Genomic DNA, 23321 nt, shown 5'->3' on the forward strand with positions numbered 1-23321 from the left:
AGAAACATTGGCAATAAGCTTAAGGAGGAAACTGGGTCAAAAGATGGGTTGGTTTAATTTTGCTTGGTTCTTTATTCTAGGAGATGCTTGAACAAGGATATTTGGAGAAGAGATCATTCAGAAGCTGCTCTGAGTAGGGAAGACCTGGATTCATCTTGGGGGTCAATAAAGCATTCACTGAGATAAGGCGCCTGGGGGATTGGTCTTGATCTGAGCAGCACAAAGGCCCTTACACACTCTAATATGACCGAATAAGATGCTTTACAATTCTAGCCAGGTGAAGCCTCAGGCAATGATACCAAGTTGGAATCCAACTCTTAAATAAGAGTATGGAGAAATAAGAGGTATGATGGTAAGTCAATAAAACCAGTAAATGTTTGAGAGGAACATTTTACTGGACACTGAGTGGGCCAAAAAAGAAATGAAATTTAATTTATTCATATACGTGTATTCTACCCTTTGTCAAAGATCTTTTCACATGTCTTGTCTTAATGTGAAAACCCTCTTAGATGTAACTCCAAAATCGTAATTTTGATGACAACTGGAGAAGGTTCAAGGAGGGGGAAAAAGGCCAATGTCTGAAAATGGTTACATAATTTATCGGGCTTGCTGCCTCTTTGCACCGAGACATGGCCATGCTGTCAGAAAAGCTGAAGACCCTAAGGCTGAATGGCAAGTACAGCTCCAAAGACTGAAGTTTCTTCCTGAATTTATCTTCGGAGTCTAAGAAACTGATGCAATTTAAATGTGATACACAGTGACTTTGGTTTTGTTGTCCCCATATGTGGATTATGTGAGCGTGTGTGTCCTTCTCGGCTATGAGCTTAGGAAAAAAATGCTATTAAATTATAATGTAGTCTGACCATTTACCACTGATATGAATGTCACTAAACACAGCAACATTTGTAAAGAAAGCTTTTAATCATCTTAAGTTTCACATATATAAGTGAAGAACTTCATAATATCTTAAAAGTATCTGTAGGACCCACATAGCTCAGTGTGATTTTGACCAACAGGATCACATTTACTCATAGAAGCATCTCTTCTTCAAGGCCATTTTAATCTATTACCAATCACAAAGCAAGAAAATTAACCCCAACTGAAGACATATTAAGAGCTATGTACGTACTTTCACTTAGATTCTTACTCAACCATTCTGCTACATAATTATCATTATCCCTATTTAACAGATAAGAAAACTAACCTTTTATCCTACTTCCTTAACCTTTTAAATTTTATGTCATTTCCTAGGGCCACAGAAGTTACAAGTGATGGATCAGCCATAAAGAAGCCCAAGCATTGTGAGTCCAAGGCCAGGTTTCTTTGCTCTATGCTAAACATTCTCTCCAACACTAGTACTGTTTATTTATATTGTAACTGCTTTCCTGGTTAAATGCTTATTTGATAATAGTGAAGAAGCTGTAGAGTTGTTAAGACAAAAGTCCTTAAAATAGTGTGTCTCAAAATGTGGTCCAGGGACCACTTGGATCAGATTTCACCAAAGTCCTTGTCAGGACATAAGGAGGTCTGGATCCAACTCCAGATCTATTAGATGATAATCCGTGGACTGGTCCCCCAAAATTCCTTTTTAACAAACTCATCAGGTAATTCTGTTGTATGTGAAAATTTGAAAACCACTGTGTCTCATTCTTTGCAAACCTCTACTGTTATCTGGAATTTCACACTCAAAAAATCCTGCATTCTCATTGAGGGCCATCTTTTGGATTACGGGTTTTGTAGTGGAACGTCACAAAATTCTATACTCATCTTGAGGATCTTACAATTCCTAACACATGTCCCTAAAAACAAGCAAAGAGGACAACAGCATATACTACTGAAATGAGAAAACATGTACTATGTGTACATTCTCATTAGACTGGTTCTAGATGTCTTCAAACACAGATCTCATTTCAACCTTGAGGTAGGCAGCATCCTCATCTGTTCACTCTGGGGAACCTTGCCTAGAGAAATAGAGTACCCCACCGACAGTTACCTAGCTCAAGGTTAGCAGACGTTTCCATCTGTATCTTCTGTAACTCCTCGTATTTTCTTTATTCTGCAACAAGGATCCCCCACTGCTGGGCCAAGGACAGAGCCGCACAACTGGAGGTGAGCGGTGGGCGAGTGGGCACTACCACCTGATCTTTGCCTCCTGTCCGATCAGAAGTGGCATCTGATTCTCATCAGAGTGCGAACCCCATTGTGAACTGCACACGCGAGCGATCCAGGTTGTGCATTCCTTATGAGAATCGAATGCCTGACGAGCTGAAGTGGAACAGTTTCTTCCTGAAACCATCCCTCACAATCCCCGTCCATGGAAAAATTGTCTTCCATGAAACCCCAACCTCTGCACCAAGGACAGGGTCACACAGCAGGAGGCAAGTAAAATGGAGGTCCTTGGTGCCGAAATGGTTGGGGACCCCTGTTCTACAATATAACTTCCCCCAATGAATCACTGCTCTCATTTCAAGAATTCAAAGGAAAAGCTTTCCAGATGTCTTGAGCAGACAAATTAATCAACCTCTATTTTCCAAGTCTTATACTTAGCCAGTAAGCATATTCCTTCTAAAGTTAATAAAAGTTGTCACCGAATCACACAAAATGGTATAAAACACACCAAAATTCATCAAGAGTAATTCTCTGTAATGAAACTACCAAAAACTCCCTGCATCTCTGGGACGTTAGTAACTCTAGATACAAATTATGTAGAAGGATGCAACTGTCAGGGCCAGCCTGAGACCTCTAGACGCCCTGACGGCATCATCTCACAGAAGCCTGGGTGCACCGTTCCAGCTAGCACCACCTTCGGGATCATAAAGCTATTCTCATCAAATGGGTGTATGAAGACTGGATTCCAGGTAAATTGAAGATTCGTCAAAATAATGGGATTGTGAATAACATAACAGAGCAGCCCACATCCCTGGAGAAGTGAATGGAATATGACATTTGTTACCACTCTATTGCTGAGGACGAAGGAAGGGTTGGGAACTCAGAGAGAGACCAAAGGAAGCTTAACATTTTCCATCTCTGGAAGCCCAATGACCCCCTATAACTACTAAACTATGCCAGACCCTGGATGTTTTGACTCTGGAGAGCCTAGTTCAGGTCCAGGCTGCTGTATCTGCTGTCCCTCGAGGCATGCCGAGAGGCACATGGGAGAATGGTGAGCACCTAGCAACTCAGGTTAGGCTTAGCTGGGTGAGCTCGGCCCTCCATGAAGAGATGACATTAAAATCTGAATTTTAAAAAATCAGGAAATATATGGTGAAAGTTTGCTTTAGTTTGTTAGAACTAAATATTCACACGCAACATTGAGATATAATCATCAGAGATTTTAATTTTTTTAAATATCTTGTTTTACTGCAAGCCTCTTTATATGTATATTAGAAGAGAGTCATGAAGCGTAGGCAGCAAGTGGCAGGAGGTAGGGGGGCTGGACGACAAAGCTTCACATCATCACCATTATTAAGGTAATGATCCTTTACCAGTATTGCACAAGACCAAAAGAAAATATTTATTTACCATTAAAAATAATGATGTGGGTATAGATTTGCATGCATGAAAAAGCTTCCGCCAGACATACTGTTACATTTAAAAAAAAAAAAAAAACCTGTGGCCGGGCACAGTGGCTCACGCCTGTAATCCCAGCAGTTTGGGAGGCTGAGGCAGACAGATCACTTGAGATCAGGAGTTCGAGACCAGTCTGGCCAACCCGGTGAAACCCCATTTCTACTAACAATTAAAAAAAGAAATAGCCAGGCAGGGTGATGGGCGCCTATAATCCCAGCTGCTTGGCAGGCTGAAGCAGGAGAATCGCTTGAATCTGGGAGGCTCACTAGAACCCAGGAGGTGGAGGTTGCAGTGAGCTGATACTGTGCTACTGCACTCCAACCTGGGCAACAGAGTGAAACTCTGTTCTCAAACAAATAAACAAACAAACAAAAAACAGTTACATAGAAGTATTTAAGATAGAAGTCTATTCATGTAAAATATGTAACCTATGTGTAAGTCTGTATATGTGCAAAATGATGCTACTGCTACTTACAAAGCACTTGTGATATACCAGACACCGTGTTCAGTGTTTGCATGTATTACATCATTTAATCATTATATCCATGAGACATAAGCATTATGCCCATTTTATAAATGAACAAACAGGCTCTAGGAAGTTAAAAGAACCATGCCGCATAGTTATTAAATAGCAAGGCCGAGAGCCTAACCCAGGTCTGTCCTATTCCACTCTGATACGTAATACATTCAGAAAGGTAGATAATGAGATTTCTTTCTTTGGCTTTTCAGTATTGTTAGAATATATTTTAAAGTGAGAACGTATAATTTTTAATATTTCAAATAACTGAGATATATTCATTGAAAGGATGAATAAGAAAAATCTTTCCATATTTCGTATATCTCATTTTCCACCTTAAACAATCCAAAAGTAGTATTTAATCCTCAGTTAAATACTCCCACAAAAATATGGAATGAATTGCCAAAATATCAATCATTGAGAGAAAAAACATCATATTCAATTTCTGCAAAATTTTGGACAACTCCATTAACTAAAGACCATCTGTCTCCAGATTCCTGTTCTTCCAACTCATCCTACACTTATCACGAGAAAAAAATATCCTTCTTCCCTACTCAACCACTTTCAATGACTCCCCACTACCTAGCAAAGTCCAAAATATCCCTTACTCTCATATCCAAAAATCTTCCACACTCAGACCTCACACTCCCTCCTTAGGTGCATCTCCCATTACTCCCCAGCGTACAGGCTATATTCCAGTTAAAGGTAGGTCTCTTGACTTCCGGAATGTCCTGTCTGGAATGTCTGCTCAACGACTAATTGAGATTCTCTATCAAAATCCAGTCATCTTCCCCAGGCCAAAATGGAAAGTCAAAACGGGAAATGAAGAATTTTCAATAGATTTTTTCCTATAAAAGGATGCACATATCCTTTTATAGGAAACAATCAATAATACATAGAAAAACAATCACTGATACAGAGAATGGATACTGTAAAATAAGCACTACATATTATAAAGTACATTTCAAAAAAATTGCACAGTCAAACGATAAACCATATTTCATAAGATTCATGACACTGATTATAAGAGATAACATGTTATATAGCACTCTGCCAATTAAGCTATGACTCATACATTTTTAGAAACTGGAATTTTCATTTTCTTCTTATCTAAAGAACTCAAATTGATTTAGTTATTCAATGCATAAAGAAAATATAAACAAAATAGATTGGCCAAGGTGTTCCTAAAAATTCTTACATATTCAGAATTCAACTCTTCCAAATTGCACGTCAACTAAGAGTTACTGCTATCTATGCTTTTCCACACAATATCGTCTTGAGTCACCACAAGCACTAGAAATGCATCACTTAAGAGTGCTGCATTACTGTCTCCAGGATTTTCTCCAATAGACTAACATCCAATGTCCAATTTTTGATGCATATTCACAATCAATGAATTAAGTTGCCAGCTTTTCCTCTGCCACATGGCTGAGAGCCATGTAAGACATATCCCAATTTCAGAGATGTTAAATGTGAAAAAATAACTTTCTTTTAGAAATAATGAAATTTGGGGCTTGAATCAAATACAAAGAAATTTGTTATTTCAGGATGTAAACACAGGCATGTACGAAAATGACCGAAGAAGAGAGAGCTAAAACAGAAAATAGTTTTCCTCTCTTTAGTTCAATGCTAGGAGATCAGTATCATCTCCCAGCGCTAATCCTTTTCAGCTTTTGTCACCCTCCCATTTGATCCCTCCCCTCTTCAGAGGACACCCTCCACACTGATGTCCTCCATGACACCAATTAGAGCTGGCAGGAAAGGAAGTCGACTCCCTGCAGTTCTTCCCTCAAAGAAACCATTCTTCTTTTCTCTTGGTACCTGCAGAATTCTCTTTCCTGATATGGCAAAACCTCTAGGACCTACCCAATTTGAGCTACTGACAGAGGTAACAATCTTGTTATGAAGAGGACCATGCCATTAAAAATAATGACTACATACACATGACTCCGGTAATTCTCATTTTTAAATAAAGCAGCAATGCTTTTTAAACCTTCTCCAAGATTTTTTTTTTTTTTTTTTTTTTTTTGGTAGTAAAGCATAAGTTACAAACGGCCCCACTTTTTACACAATTCTGTAAGTATTTACTGAATGCTTTAAGTGTCTAGACCTCTATTCGGTTTGGGAAAGAAATCTCAAAAGAAATAACTCCCTATCCTCATCAAGCACCCACCCAATATAACTGGAGAGAAAAATATATACTCAAGGCAGGTTAAATATTGCATTTGTTTTCTAGGTCTAATATAGACCTTTCTGCGTTCTCTCTCGCGCTCTCTCTCTCTCTGTTTTTAGTTTGTAAGGCAGGGTTATAAGAACAACGTATCAAAATGTCAGCAATCTAAAAATTAAGTTGTCAGCTTTTTCTCTGTACTGCAAATTACAAAAGAATTAGGGGTTTGGTGCTAATAGAAGCTTACAATTCCAAAGTATGCAATTTAACCAATCATCGCAAGGACTAAAAATGCAATACCAAAGACATTTCAACCAAGTAATCTGCAGTTCTGGCATCTAATTTCAGCTTCTCTACTTGTGCCATTCTTCCCAATTTGTTTCTTCTTTATGCTTTGAAACTCTGCTCTGGAATTGCTATACAGTTAAGAAAGAACTGCCCAGAGCTCCTACATACATAATACACTCACATGAAAATTGTCAGTCATCTTAGCAAGGAGGTATGGAAAAGACAAGGAACATCTGCAGCCATTCTGTGGTTCTTCATTTTTTATGCTGATATTACTATAAATTCAGAAAGGAAAACATGAAATGTACTTTATTGTTTCTGAATTTCAGTCTTATCATTTATTCAATACTAATTTGGGTGAAACATATCTCTGATCATCTCTGTACTAGAATTCTAAATTAGGATTAAAATGCTAAATTATAAAATAATTAGTACATAAAACAAAAATGGAAATGGAAATCAATTACTCCAAATCACTGCAGATACCTTCTACACTTATGAAATACCTTTTTCCATTTTTTCCAATTGCCAACTGCAACCACATCACTTAAAAATAAATGAGAACATTGCCTACCCAATAAGTAAATTGCATCTTCAGAGAGACCACATACTTTTTAAAAATTACTAACAACCTAAATCAAGAATTTAAAAAGAATGCTCTTTTAGTACAAAGAACAGTAAGAAATATGTTGACTCGATATATAAATACAAATATACTCATTTTTCTTGTTCTTTAATTTTGTAAATGGCCCTTCTAAAAAATTACAGTATTTTTCTCTACAAAAGGAATATTCAATGCTTTCTACTATTTCACACACACAAAACACACACACACACACACACACACAAACCTCTCCTTCCTTCCTCTTGGAGACACATTTTCCCATGTAGTCTTACATTCATTTATATCTTCTAATTCTCCAAACAATACCTCGCAATGCAGTTCAACTTGAGAAAGGAGAGTCTCAGTCATTGATCAGGCAAAGTTTTAAAGCCAGCGAGATGCGAGATGCTTCAGAAGGTCTGGTTTTGCCTGCCCCACCCTTGTTTCCTTTGAGCCATAGTGATGTCACAACACCAGGCAGGACAATGACTTCACTGCTCCAGTCCTTGCTTCTGAGCACAGAATTCCTCACAGCCAAGGCAAACCAAATAACTGCAGAACCCTCCCTGGGCTGAGTGCCTGATGAATTCCCAACAAATCAGCAGCCAGCTAGCCTTTTGAAAGAAATAGACGCAGCGATCGTACGATTAAGGATCTCTCTAAATGAAGTGGTGCTAAAGATAAATTTGATTCATGGGTTTCAATGGTGAGTCTATACTCCACGGAAAACTGATGGGGTACTTAGAGGAGACTATGGGAATTAAAGACGGCCAGGGTAGATTACTCAAGCACCCTCTCTCGGCCGGGCTCCGTGGCTCACGCCTGTAATCCCAGCACTTTGGGAGGCCCAGGCAGGCGGATCACCTGAGGTCAGGAGTTCCAGACCAGCCTGGCCAACGTAGTGAAACACTGTCTCTATTAATTAAAAACAAACAAAACAAAAACTAGCCAGGCGTGGTGGTGATCGCCTGTAATCCCAGCTACTTGGGAGGCCGAGGCAAGAGAATTGCTTGAACCCGGGAGTCAGAGGTTGCAGTGAGCCGAGACTGCGCCATTGCACTCCAGCCTGGGCGACACAGTGGGACTCCATCTCAAAAAAAAAAAAAAAACGGCCCTCTCTTCATTAGATATAGTCAAATTCTCACAGAAAGAAAACATTTATTCCTCAGTCTACTCTTGGAGTTCTACTTTACTGGAGACGACATGAATTCTAGTTTGTGAATTTTAGGGAAAGCACTAACTTAAAAGATGAATGCACATCATACGACATGGAAGAAAATACTTTTACAGTATTTTACAGAAAACACTTTTTACAGCAAGCTCCTGCCACACTTAATCTAATATACCATGTAAGTCCAGAAAAGATTCACAAGATAACAGCAACACATCTCTCAGTGCATGGATAGTGGCATCTCTTCTACCTAGGTGGCCCCTTAATGCATTTGACCAACCAGTTCTTAAAAAACAACTATAAATAAAATTGCATCCGATCAAGTTTAAAAATGTCCTGATCTTTTATTTCAACACAAAGTTGGCCAAAGTCCAAGCACTGTACAAGAATTGATGAAAAATTGCTTTTAACCTAAATCACATTCAAGCAGAAGAAATGTCTTAAAAATTAAATGTAAATATTTCACTGAGACACTGACATTTGACCTATAGCTCCTGAATCCTTCACCTAAAAGGGGTTTACAAATTAAAGTGGCTACCCTTCTTGTTCTGGATGAATTATTCACAAAACATGATCTGTTTTGAAAAACTTATTTTGGCTAAAGTGTATTGACTAAACAAACTTGATGCAGTAAGTTGTGCCTCTGATAGTTTGCTTTTCTAAACTACCAGAAAACCATAATGCAAATGAGACAGTATTAAGCATTCAGCTATCAATGCCTTGCAAATTAACAAATTGAAGTCACGCTTCTCCAATTTAGTATTTATTCCCTCTCACATTAATTTTGTTACTCCAACTAAAGTTTTTAAAGTTTGATACCAAAATTAACATGCATTTTTTAAACACTCTCTCTGAGACAAGAAAGAAATCACCTCTCAGTCCCCAGACTTCACCGGAGCTTGATGTGCTGCTCTCTTTTCTTAATAGGGCTTTTCTGCTTAATTTGCTGTAATTGGGACTACGTCCATGGCTCACAGACATCAAGTGGAATTTTATCATTTTTGTTTCCTTGAGACTTTAAAAATCAGGGTGAATTTCAAAAATAATGTTTTTAAGCACTTCGTGTGACGCTTCCTGTACTATAGAAGTTAATGCTATCAAAAGAAACTCCAGCACACCTGGCCACCTCAGAGAGCTTAAAATTCCCATTGCAACCCCCGCCCCCCAACAAAAAGGAAGGCAAGGATATCTGCAAAAGCAATTCCGCAAGACTAATGTAAAAAAGCTGAAACAACTTAAACACGCAATGGAAGCACTGCATTAGCAGGACTGCCAGGCCCTCTCAGGACCTCCCAGCCCAACCTCCACAAGTAATTAATACCACATGTTTCCTTTATCATTCTATTTGTTCTGTTCCGCAATAATCTCTACCAACTTTAACCCTGGGCTGCAACTAAAGGAAAACCCCTAGGAAACTTCAGATCCGTAATATAAAAAGAAAATTGAGAAGAATACTCTCATTGCAAGGGACCACAGTTACAATTTACTAGGTAACCACACCCACCGCATTGCAGAAGCCATGAACTTCGCGGGCGTGGGGGGGGTGGGGGGGAAGGGGAAGAAGTCGGGCGAGATTAGAGGCGAAACCCGAAAAAGCAAGCCCCTGCGGCAGCAACCAGGAAACACCCGCCAGGAACTGGCTGACACCCCAGCTCCAGCGGTCCGAAGCCCCAGCCTCCCCACCCCCACCGCTGCAGAACCGCCTTCGCAGACACCTCCCAACGCGAATCGCAGTCCCGAGGGCGCCAGGTGAGTCGCGCCGCCCCGAGCCCCCGGGCCACGACAGGCCGACCCAGGCGCCCCCGGCCCGCCCCAGGGTGCCAGAGGCGAGGGGCCCCTGCAGGTGCCCAGGCCCAGGGCAACCCCGCTTGGACGCTCCCTCCTCCTCCCCCACCGGCCGGGGGCCGCTGCCCCAGTTCGGGGAACCAGGCAAGTTATATAAAAGCGGCCGGCCCCGCTGCCCAGCGGGGATGCTTTGTGCGGAGCGCACCTTACCGGCCCCGCGCCGCGCCCGCCCGCGCCTGCACCCGGGACGAGCCCGCAGCCGCCGCGCACTGAGCGCACGGCCCCTCCCGCGGCCCGCCAGCCGCCACCCGCCCGGGCGGCGCCGCAGTGTCGCCCCCTGTCCCTCGCACCTCCCCGGGGGAGGGGCCGGCCCGCGCTCGCCCCCAGTCCGAGGGGCAACTTAAAACATGGCGCCCCGGGCGGGGGATTTGCGAAAATTGGCGGAGAAGGGACGCGGGGACCGAGTTGCCCCATCGGCCAGGGATCCCAGGGAGGCCCCCAGGCCGGAGGCCGGGACTCAGGCTCTGCGCGCCGGCCCAGCCACTGCTGCAGCGCGGCGGGTGGAGCGGGCGGGGGGCGCGGCGCACAGGCTCGGCCCGCCGAGGGTCCCGGCGAGCGGGAGGGCGGTTGGGGACCCCAGGCGCGGGGCTCGGGATTCGGGAGACCGCGCGGCGCCGGAGCCACGCGTCAGCCCCACAGCCCGTGCGCCTCGCCCCAGGCCTCGGGCTCTTCCTCCGCACCTCGTAAAGCCGAGACCCCCTCGCAGTCCCCCACTCTGGGAGGCGGAAAAGTTACCTGGGATCAGCGGATAGCCCAGGCGCGCCGCGGCGTGGGGACCAGGCTCGGGCGCGCGTCCTCGGCGGCGGTGCGCAGGAGACTCGGGCGTGGGGAGGAAGCCGCAGCCCAGGGCTGCTCGCCGCGGCTCCCCCCGCCCCCTGTTGCAGGAGACACCGAGGCTCCGCGGAGCTGCGGCGGGGGCCCACGCCCAGAGACCGTGCAAGGAAAGCCAACCTCGTCCTGCCTGCCCTCCCAGCCGCGGGGGAGGAGGCCACCGCAGTACTTCAGGACAGTTACATGGGCACAACCTCCTCCTTCCTGGCGCAGGGTCAGGCTCCGCGGACGACGCCTGGAGACAGCTGCCAATGCCAATAGCTTTAGCCCTTGATTTCCACTTAGATGATGGCCTGGCCTCTCCAGCCCCCTCTCCCCTCCCAGACATCCCCTGTGAGAAAGGAGGGAGGGGGTGTTCCTGACCTTCAGGTGAGTTATTTATTGGCTAGGGACTGCAGTATTTTTTTTTCTTCTTCTTTTTGTAAAGAAAATAAAAATCAAGTTGGTGGTGTCTTGAAGTCATGTTAATAGAGAAGATCTGAATTAATGGTTGATAAGAGAAGTCGCCCATCTTTCAGCAACTCAGCTACTCCGTCCTCTCCAGTACCTATAAAGCTTTCCACTGAAATGGAGCGGAGGGGGCTTCCTGATTTGTAAGTGAAATAAGTAACCCCTGGTCGTCTCACAATATCTTAAGATCTGACTGAGTAACTAAGACATTTAAGAAATGTTTTTATGGGCACAAAAAGAATAGAGTGAATAAGACATAGTATTTAATAGCACAACAGGGTGACTATAGTCAAAATAATTTGTACATTTTAAAATAAAGTATAATTGAATTGTAACACAAAGGATAAATGAAGGATGGATTTCCTGTTTTCCATGATGTGATTATTACACATTGCATGCCAGTAGCAAAACATCGAATGTACCCCCATAAATATATATACATACTATGTACCCACAAAAATTAAAAATAAAAATATTAAATATTTTTTAATTTTTAAAATTTTATGTCTATTTAAGTCATACAACATAAGATACATATATAGTAAAATGGTTATTATAGTCGATCAAATTAGCACATCTATCATCTCACATAGTTACGCATTTCTCCCAACACCCCTCTACTTGTGGCAAGTGCAGCTATAATATACTCAGTTAGCAAAATCCTGAAAGCTTTAGTCCTCATGTTGTACATCAGATCCTTTTCATGTTGTACATTATTTTTTTTAAAATAGAGCCTTCTCCAAATCATCCGGTTGCCCCTCCAGGACCTCAGGGACTCATTGAAAGAGGGAAAAAAATGGATGAACAAAAATACTGCATTTGCTACTGGGTGCCAAAGACAGGATACAGAACACGTGCCTCTGGGAGGGATTAGGGGACCTTATCTGTCAGTGAGGCCTGGAGAGGTGGGGAGACTTGGTGCAGGTTTCTAGAGGAAAACTTTAGTAGGAAAGGGGGATGGCATTTGATTTCCTTGGCTGGAGTGGAAGGGTTTTTTCATGTTGAAGAGGGAGAAGGTTGGAAAATTATAGTTGCTATGTTGCTATGGAGTTTATGTGACTATATTCTATAGGTGTACAGCTTCGGGAAATTTTGAGCAAGAAAGTGTGACTTAAGTAATGTTTTAGGAAAACTAATCTTATGGCTCTGCAAAGACTAGAACAGATGGGCAAATACCAGGTTGGTGATAGGAGGAGACTGTGGCATTAAAACAGTTACCAGAGGTAACGAGGGCCTGAACTGCCTTTCAGGTGACAGATAAAGGTGACATTTCCAATAGTGGATGTTTGGGAATTAACTGCATTTCCTGTCAGGAAGTGTTGCATGAGTATTAGAGATATATATGCACATATCACATGTGCACCTGTATGACTCTGTGTGTGTGTGTGTGTGTGTGTGTGTGTGTGTGTGTAGCATATAAGGTATGTGAATGAAGAAAGAATTCATTTTCCTTTTTTGCATGTACACTAAAGCACTCTATTGAAAGTAGACTTGAATAAATTGTATTGTTTACAATAAACACTCATTTGGCATTATCATTCAAGACACAGATGGCTCCATATTTTCATTCATTTTATTGCAGTATTTTTGCTATTTTTTAAAATTGAAAGCAAACTTTTTCTTATGACTCATGAATCTTAATCTTTGTGGTGATGAAAATCAGCAATAGTGTCTGAATGGCAATTTTCTTGGGAGAACAATGTTAGACAACTAAGCAATTTTTTTAATTAGAAATACCTATCTAGGCCCAGGCGCGGTGGCTTATGCCTGTAATCCCAGCACTTTGGGAGGCTGAGGTAGGTGGATCACGAGGTCAGGAGTTCAAGACCAGCCTGGCCAAGATGGTGAAACCCCGTCTCTACTAAAAATACAAAAATTAGCTGGGCGTGGTGGTGGGCACCTGTAATCCCAGCTACTCAGGAGGCTGAGGCAGAGAACTGCTTGAACCTGAGAGGTAGAGGTTGCAGTAAGCCGAGATCTCACCACTGCACTCTTGCCTGAGCAACAGAGGGAGACTCCGTTTCAAAAAACAACAACAAACAAGCAAACAAAACCCCATCTAATTATGGTAATATTCCATGAATTGAAAATTTGGAGTAAAAATCATACTGCTGTACAGTTTGATAGGAAATCTCAGAAGCAATTACTTTGGAATCCTCTGGATTTGACCAAGGCTCTCCTCTATTATTTTTTCCCCCAGCACAGACAGGGAGAAAAAGAAACATCAAATGCATGAGTGGTGCATAGCTGCATAGCTCCCTCAGCAACTTGCCTGCATCTTGGTAATAGCAATCTCTTCATTCTTTCTTGTGAATCCCATGCAGGATCCTCTGTTAGTCCTCTCTGTCTCCGCACAGTGCCTCACTGGGCACATTGCAAGCCAAGCACTTAACATTTTTGCTACATGAATGAATGGACATTGAATAATGAACTAAGCTGTCACTTTTCTTCAGGGATTCAGCTTCCTCATGTATAAAATTAGGGACTGATTCTAAAATTCTGTATGGTTCAATAATGTTAGGGTTCTATAAAACTAAAAGATGTATCACCGCTTACTACTTAGTAAAAGCACTAATGAAAACCCTACTATTTAACTCTTATCAGGAAATAATGAGCTCTTCCACATAGAAAGGAGAAGGAACATAAAGTAGAAAGCAAGATGAAGATACAATTACAATTGAATTTGCTTGCTTTCTTAGAATACTAACTTCTCTCCTTTTCCCTCTCACTACCAAAAATAAAGGCCCTATAGCCCCAGAGAATTCTTTATTCTTGGCCATGTAACCCCCCTCATGGTGCCGTTTCAATAAGTTGTAGAAAAGTAGTTCTTGGGTCCAGTAAATGCCTTTTACACAGTCCTAGAATTAGTGCCAATTTGGCATGAGAACTCAGTTCTTCAGATTCTTAATTTACTGTGTTCACACAGTGCTAAAGGGAGTGTTATGCAAATACTGAAATAATCCATGGAAAGTCAGAAAGATTCCGTGACTCTAGCCTAGGTTCTTAGGATGCCCATTCTGGTCTCCACTACCTTAACTTGGGCTTCCTCTACGCTAATCTTATTTATGGACTTCCTGAAATTACTCTACTGTATATAAGTTATATCACTGAAGGCCACCAGCTATCAAGAATTCTAGCCACAGTGCAGAGAAAAGGGTGCAACTTACTTCAGGTAAGATATGTGTGTAAATTCATCCCAAGCTGAAGAGATTGGATCCCCCAGAACCTCTATTCCACCTCAAATGTCAACAGAGTACTGACTCCTTGAGCGAATGAGTAACTGGTATTCTGCTACCAGTAACTGCTAGCCAAGACAAAGACAGAATTTGCAGTTGTATTGACAGCCATGTTGTCAGCGTTATGGACGAGACTCCAGAAAGAAATAATAGAGAATCAGTCTGGTTAAACTCATCTGAACTTTACTCTCAAACATGAAAATTGAAGGAATATTGACGCTTGAGCAAACCCTACAAATGCCACCCTAATAAACATGCACACTCGTTTGGCCTCATTTATTCAACTTGATCTGCTGCCTTAGTGAAATGTTAACAACACTGGCAATAACTAGTTGAGGCTTATTTTATGCTCAGAATAATGTCGGGCACCTGAATTGCATATCAAGTTCTTGAAATCAGGATGTAAAGTCTTCAGCCACAGCATTACTGGGGACCATAAATAAGAGAAATACAGGGATGAATGCATAATTCAAAAGCAACAAGCTTATTCTTCTGAAATAAAAATTCATTGAAGAGTTTCTAGGTTCTAAGAATAGCTTTAAGTTTACAGCTCATTAAGGCTTCCAGATGCTCTCTTCATATTGAGTTTGTATACACCATTTCAGGGGTCTGTCTACATGCAAGGCACAGATGCAAAATGAAATAAAGTATTGATAAGTATAAATGTAGCACAAAATGTACAAAAATGTATACAGGAGAGGGAGCAAGTTTAGGCATGCTAACACCATTTAAAATCATTCCTATTCATCAGAATTCCATATTTGCCTTTTTTCTCTTTGTATTCTTATATAAAGAATAGCCTTAAAGGTGGACCAGTACATAGTATGTAAGTTTTATTGTATTAAAACATATCCTTATTGATATTTGTACTTTCTCCATTTCTAGTAAATTTTAGAAATAAGTCTCAGCACTTTTAAACGGAATAATTTTAATAAAATTGTAAGTGTTATTCTAGTGATCAATTCTTTATTAAATGTAAATGCTCAATGATTCTATTCTTCTCAAGTAAAAATAAAAAATCCATTGAGAATGTTTTCTATTTAAGGAGTTTATGTATTATAAATATGGAATGGTAAAATATGAATGCTAAAATACAAATAATAGAAGTTGTTAATCTGTAATATTAAATTCAACTCTCAACCACGTGACCACTGTTGAATTATATGCCAAGACACTTAACATTTTAATCACTTTCCCCCTAAAAGACAAAATAAATGCCAGCAAGCCTCTCCATCCCCTGTAAAGCTGTAAGTAATCCTAATCAGCTATTATGCTTCACCCCAGAAGCTATCAACAAAAATTAATTGAGGAAGAAATAATAGATAGTAAGACACATTCAGAAGTCGGGCTTATTGACTTGTTAATGCTATCTTCTCTTTAGGCAAATGTGTGATGGTTAACTTTATAAACTAATAAACATACAGCAATAGCTACTTTAAGGAAAAACATTAGCTTTGTTTCGTAATTTAATTCCTGTTTTCCAGCGTGTTTTTTCCCCCTTTCCAACTGTCTCACTGGTTGCAGATTTAAACAGTGAGGGTACAACCTGAAAATGTCATTCCACTACAGTCCACAGCTTCCAGAATGCTCTGGGAATCATTAAGAACATCATCTAGAATATCCTGTCCCTTAAAATAAATTTGTTTAATAGGTCGAAGCCATTTGAAGGAAAGCCTTGGCTGCTAACACTCTCCTATGCAAGAAGTTTATTAGGGATTTGTCTGATATCCAAGGCTTACTCATTTGTAAATGATACAAATCTGAGGATACCAGAGTTTCTCAAACTGGCTTATTTGTGAACAGTTTTCTAAGTTTTATATTTCTGTGTCAATAAAAATCTTAAAAAGAATAAAACTACCAGATGCACACCATTGATATCAGAATCATTCAAAGTGCTTGTAAATAATGCAAATTTTGGGGTCCAGCCTTAACTAAGTGAGTCAAGCTCTGGGGTGGGGTCCAGGGAGCAGGCATTTTTAACAAGTTCCCCAGGTGATTATAAATCACACTAAATCTTGAGAACCATTGATCTAGGTGACCAGTCCATATCAACAATCCCACAGGTGACAAAGTGTGTTCAGACATATTTCATAGAAGTTGGAACAGAAAGGGGTTGTAAGAACAGCCTCACTCAGACATATACGAGAGCTGAACTGAAGATAATCTACGCTACACATTTCACAGTTTGCAAGAGTTATCGCTTGGATCCTGTGATTGCATGCATCAGTCTGTAGCAGCTGTTCATTAGCAGTAAGTATAGTAATAAATAACAATGAAGGATTGTCCTGTTCCCAATTCCAGCAATAATTGGATTAGATGCCTATTTATTAAAGATTGCAGTAACACTGCAACTCTGACCTTAATTTCCAAGTTTTTACAAAGTTGCCAAGGGATGTCTCATTAAAATGGGAAATTGAGGACTAATTGCTGGCAGTATTTAGTTAAGTTTGAGATCTGACTATCTTAAACTCTGCAAATAGAGAATTTCAGTACATTTTGGTACACCATACTCAGGCAAATAGCATTCCTTGGGCTGCTTAGTAAAACTTAGTGAACCAAATTAAATAAGGAAATTGACCAGAGGCTCCATCCTTCCAAAGCACAACATGAAGAATTTTGTTTCAGAAAAAACAATATCATTTATCGTTTTAAATTAGCGTGTTTTGTTGATTTTATTTTACAGGCCTTGCATTTCTCCTATCAATTTATATGGTTATTTTGGTTTTATATGTGATGAACCCTATAAACTTAAATCTGGTTTTACATCTGTATATGTTTAGAAACATTTTCTTTCATCAAAGGATGATATTTCAGCTCAATAAAAGAGGACCATCATTCTAATATGGGCCCCGCTGTTTCATGAGCAGTGAGTTTCCACTTACAATGTTTAAGGAGATACCAGATGACATCTGTCAGTAATGCCCCAGAAGGCTGCTTCTTTCAGGAGGGCACTTGGGCAAAATCAGCTATAAAGTCCTGTCCAACTGGGAGATGAAATTGTGTTCCAAATGTTTGCCACTCAGGAACCAGGGCTTGCCTACCCTGTTTGAGGTAGCAACTCAAGCACTGACTTCATGAAGGAACATTCATGTACATATGTACATGGTCTTTGAATCCCCAACAACTTCTCAATTATAAGTTGAGATTAATTTGTCATTGGTTCCGAGCTTTTTCCCCATAAATCTCACAACAGTTTCCACCACCTCTTCCCCTCCCACGTCTTCTCGGATCCATCAACTCTAATCTGCTGAGATTTACATCAGTCCTCAACCTCTCTAATGAAACCTTTCTTTATCTCTGAGCCAAGCTTTGGTGAATTAACATAAGTAGCTGGGCATGGTATTGTTTTTGGAGTCAAGGTATAAATATTCTGAATGGGAAACCATGAAGCCTATTTTGGAATTCTTCCTGGGTGTCTCAGTGCCATTTCCCAAATTATCCCACTGTTTAACAAAATCAAACAGGCATGCAGTGAGCACATACTATCCTCCTGAATGCCATTATAGCTTGATGAACAGAGCACCAAGTAATATCTGAAAATCGTTGTATAACCTTCAGCAAATTTCCACTTCTCTTGATGTGATATCAATATTCATTGAAATATTCCCTCCATTTTCTCTTTTACTAGCACAGATGGGTGGTTCTCAACCACAGCTGCACATTAGCAGAATCACGTGGGGGGATTTTTTAAAAAACAGCCACTGAAGCCTGGGCATGGTGGCTCACTCCTGTAATCCCAGCACGTTGGGAGGCCAAGGCGGGTGGATCACTTGAGCCCAGGAGTTTGAAACCAGCTTGGGCAATATATTGAGACCCCAACAAAAAATTGTAAAATTAGCCTGGTGTAGTGGAGCATGCCTGTGGTCCCAGGTTCTTAGGTGGCTAAGGTGGGAGGATACTTGAGCCTGGGAGGGTGAGGCTGCAGTGAGTTGCGATAGTACCACTGCACTCCAGCCGGGGCAACACAGCAAGACCCTATCTCAACAAAACAAATTTGTTAAGGCACTGAAGTGAATTCCCACAGCTGGGTGATAGGTACATGTGAACTTACACAATTCCCTCTATTTTGTGTAAATTTGAAAGGTTTCATAATTGAAAGTTTAAATTTAAAAAGTTTAAATATTGGTGCTTAAACTGTATCCCAAACCAATTAGATAAGAACCTCTGGAGAGTGGGACCCAGGCAGCAGTATCTTTCAGCATTCCCCAAGTGACTTTTAGAAGTAAATGGAGTTGAGAAACAGGTAAAAGAAGACTAAAGCACATACTTAAATTGAATGTTAAGAATTCCTCAAAAGAGAGAGGCTGTAAAAATACACATTGATAACAAGCACTTATTAATATCTTTATAAACAGTCACCTGAAGTCCTTATAGAAGCCACTGGATGACACGTGCTTGTGCCCATTCTCTACGAAGTGAGTCAACTTTGAACAGGCTGAGTTTGCTTGGCAGTGCCTGCCATCAGATTTGTTCATTCTCACACTCTAGGGGAAACCTATTACTATAGCTGGCTACCCAATTCATAGTAATGTGTCAATAAAATGCTGGCATATTTCACAGCAGGCATAAAGAAACTCATCACATGTTAAATATCGTGACTAGAATTTCAGCAACTCTTCAAACACCCAAAAGAAAAAAATATCATTTGTGGTTTTATTCCAACTTTCCATGTAATGTGTAGAAGTTACACACGAGCACTTGTGGTTATCTCAGATGATGAATAATAGAAGGTTCCAGCAGGTACTTTTTGATGAAACAGATAAAAATATTTGAAAAACTAGAGGAACCTGTAGGAAATTGTGTCTAAGTGAATATAGCCTGACGTTTTATGAATTGGATCTAGCGATTTTCCCCCGGTGTGTTCAGGCATTGGGGTACTGCTACATCACGATACCTGGCCCAGGGATCTCTGTTTTCACTAAGAGCTAAAAATTATTGAGCATTTACCTTATATGAGGAACTGTTTTACAAGCTGTTGTTCCAGATGAATAGCTTTCACCATCACCAGAACCCTCCAAGTTGGAATCTATTATCACCCTTATTTTCAAAAGAGGTCAATGAGGCAGAAGCTGTTTCAACAAGGTGCCCGAGGTTACACAGATTTGGTTCTCAGAGCCAGCATGCAAGCTCAGGTAGTCTGACTTCTGAGCTAGTCCTCTAAAGCCTCTAACTAGACAGTTAAATGAATACATACACACAGATATTCAGTTAAATCATACGAAATTGCCAATATTCAACTGTTTTGACTTTCAGAGCAGTAACTTTCTAGCACAATAATATACTCCAATGAGAACACATTGCATTGGCTACAAAGAAGAGAAACAGAGTTAAGGAAAGACTATTTCTACTACTATGGACACATTAGAGAACAGAAAAAGTCTTCCAAAAAGTCACTAATGTAGAAAGAATATGCAGGTTGTTCATAGTCTAAGAAGCTACTAAAAGAACGTAAGGCAACTGCTAATAAAATTATAATTATGATTGTGAACTTTTATTTACCTCTGCTGTGTGCCACACAATGTTTTAAGGGATTTCTGTGCACATTATCTCTTTGTTCCTCACAATTCTATGAGGTAGGAACTATAATCCATATTTTACAGGTGATTAAAAAAACTGACGCAAATGAGAGGTTGAGTAGCTTGTCTCATATTTGGTGAGTAGTAGAACCAGGCAATTTTATTGTGGAGTCCATGCTCTTCACCATGATGCTAAACTGCCCCTACACAATTACATAGGTTCCCTTGGAATTTCCTCTACAGAAAAGGGATATTAATTTCAAAAACCTGTGACCAAAATGGGATCCTTGTATACACATGTATCCATTTGACCAAGAAGAGCATTCTACAAGTTAAGAGTTTGAGAGAAAGGCCAAAGGAGAATGCTGTCATCCATCAGTGGATCCTGCTGACTCTACCTTCAGAACATACCCAGAATCAGCCATTTCTCACTGTACCTGACTCTGGCACCCTGGTGCAAACCATCACCATCTCCTGTCTGGGTTAGTGCAACATCTCAGCACATGTGTCTCTGCTGCCGCCCTGAGACCCCTATAGTCATTCTCCAAACAGAAGATACTGTCAGCCTGGTAAAACAAGCCAGATCACGTCACTCTTGTTCAAAGCCTCTGGGGGCCGTGTTATCTGCCCTCACCCCATCCAGCCCCACCATTCTGAACATATCTGCCAGCCGCACTCGCCATCTCGCTCCAGGCACTCTGTCCTTGCCGTTCCTCACACAAGCCAGGTGCACTCTCACCATCAGCTTTGGAATCATCTCTTCTCTAGGAAATACTAATGCTGTCACCTACTTCAAGTCTTTGCTCTCATCACCTCTCAGAGAGGCCTGCCCTGCACACCTTAAATATACACAGTAGAAACAAAACTGTGACGGGGCTACCCCAGCACCTGTTCCCTTATCCCACTCTCCTTTTTTCCCATGACCTAACATGGCATATCATTTCCTTATTTATTATGTTTATTGTCTGTCTTCTGCCATTCCAGACATAAGTCCCACAAAAACAGGGGTCCAGTCATCTAGAACAGTGCCTGGCATTGAGAAGGCATTCAATCTATGTGTGTTGAATGAAAGAATTTTTAAAAGTACAGAGATTATAAAATATGGAACTCTTTTGGAAGGATTATTAGAAGGATACAAGTATAAAATTGAAGCGTTAGCTTCCCCAGTATTGGGATTAGACACAGGAAGGAGATTTGTAAGGAAGAAACTAAATCTAAGGGAATGGTGGATATATGATAAAAATGTGACATAGTTACATGCAACATACATTGCTTCCCTCCAACCATGGAGCTGATTTAGGCAGCGCCTCCCAATCACCCTAAGAAAAACCCCATTCCTCACACCTGAGCCAACCCTGGTGACACCAGTAGGGTTCCTCTTCCATCACACACCCAGAGATGAGAGGGAAGAATGGTAAAGCCACCCCTCCCCAAATGCCACTGGGCCATTGTTAACACCAGGGGCAATTTAATGAGCATTTATATTCTGAGGACAAAAGAAAATGTGACAGGATTCAAGCAGGGCCCTCTTTGCTCATGTGCACAAACAATGGCAATGACCACTGCAGTGGAAAATGTCAGATCATCTGAAGCAGAAGTGTCCAGGCTAACATTATTTTTCATATCAATGGTTGCCATGGTGATATTTATAAAGATTTAGCCACCATCAAGCAGTGAATACTTTTAAGGGGCTGTTGGAGGAGAAGACGTCGCAATCCACCCTTTGTCCTCACAAATCACTGTCATCCCACTTGCTCCCATGACATGGCTCACTTCTTTTGATTGCGCTTGGCGTGCCCACTAAAGATGAGTTTTAGATTCTGTCATTTCAGGCTTGAAGCCTGTGCTGTGTTTTTCCATTTGGTCTGCTTTAAGGTTTCTTCAGTGATTCACAGTGCCCTTTCAAACATCGCCAGGTTATTTCTCCATCGATCTCCTCATTCCCAGCCTCTGCCTCCACCAGGGCACCCAAGTTCCAGGGCCTCCCATCCCCTAGTCACCCTCTGGAGGGGGCATTCGTGTGTGTTGACCATTGCCAAATTTATGCAACCTCCATACTTCGAGAAAACATCAGGAGATAGGGATTCGGTAGAGGTATATCTTAACCACTCCCCCTGTACTGACCCGCTAGATTGTAAGCTCTGTGAGGGCAGTGGGTCTGTTTTACTCATATTTGTATTTTTCAGAATAAGTAGCATGGCACGTTAGCCCTCAAAGGAGCTGAAAAACATCCTAGCACAAGGTAGTAGAGACCTTAGTGAATGAAACCACAAATTTCCATGCAAATTAGAAACCCAGGCATCTCCTGGACCTTACTCTCCCTAAACCCCTTGTCAGATCTATCACCAAGTCCTTTGTACTTCGCCTTAAATAATCTCTGGGCTCTGTCCACATCTCCCCAACCCCAGCCCAACATCCTATCCTGAAATAGTCTCTTCTCAGATTTCTAAACCAGGTTCCGAGGACATGAGTGAGCACTCAGAGATACAAAAGTGATGCTGTCACCCCTGCCTAGAACTTTCCAATCCCAGTGTTCTCAGGTGAGGACAGCACTCTCAAATGCAGCCTCAATGCTGTAAGTGTTCCCTTCCTCCACCCCCCTCGGCCCAGCCATCTTTCCATTCCTCTTTTTCAGCTTCCTTAACTAGGTCACACATCCTCAGCAAGGGTTCTGGTAGCATCAGTCCCTCTGCTTCAAACATCACACCTATGTGTTTGCGTGTATGACGATTCCACGAACCACTGTCTCCCCTCACTAGGTGCAAGTCCCAATAGGGAACCTGGGTTGCTTCCACTCAACACTGTGTCCCCAACCTGCACACCACCTGGCATGTAAGAGACACTCAGTGAATATTTACAATAAATAAGTGTTGATGGACTGTTATTACTGGAATCAGGACAGTACATAATGGTTAGGTTTCAGCCTGCACAGTTGGTAGCCAGGGGCTCACTACTTCTGCTGGATACAAAGGAAAAAGCAAACAGACAAAAAATCAACAAGGCTTTTAGGATCTTGGACATTTAAGTGAAGCTTGCGATGGACACTCAAATATTTATCAATATCTTTTGCAAACATAAATTGAGCAGCTACTCTGGGTAGGGGACAAGACAGAGCTGCTGACG

At 41.4% G+C, this 23321-nt stretch overlaps 1 protein-coding gene and 1 long non-coding RNA gene across 22 annotated transcripts in view; one reads left to right on the forward strand and one right to left on the reverse strand.

Moving 5' to 3' along the window:
- EPB41L3 (erythrocyte membrane protein band 4.1 like 3) overlaps positions 1-23321 on the reverse strand; it is a 238929-nt gene that overhangs the window by 144114 nt on the left and 71494 nt on the right. For 2 of the 21 annotated variants that reach the window (XM_073006453.1, XM_007974579.3), the window contains exon 1: positions 10901-11446. The exons of 1 other annotated variant lie outside the window; for it this stretch is intronic. In XM_073006453.1, coding sequence (XP_072862554.1) covers positions 10901-11324 — 424 coding nt within the window. In that variant the 5' untranslated portion in view covers positions 11325-11446. Of the gene's footprint in view, positions 1-10310; positions 10391-10900; positions 11459-23321 lie in introns of those variants that run through there. 18 more of the 21 variants (XM_037982489.2, XM_007974580.3, XM_037982490.2 and 15 more) reach the window with 14 other exon arrangements.
- Positions 9884-13461, forward strand: LOC140709015 (uncharacterized). The gene is made up of 2 exons (XR_012089336.1): positions 9884-10069; positions 11424-13461. It is a non-coding gene; the product is annotated as an uncharacterized lncRNA (long non-coding RNA).

The sequence above is a fragment of the Chlorocebus sabaeus genome, chromosome 18 (assembly GCF_047675955.1).
Source record: "Chlorocebus sabaeus isolate Y175 chromosome 18, mChlSab1.0.hap1, whole genome shotgun sequence".
Classification (NCBI taxonomy): Eukaryota; Metazoa; Chordata; class Mammalia; order Primates; family Cercopithecidae; genus Chlorocebus; species Chlorocebus sabaeus.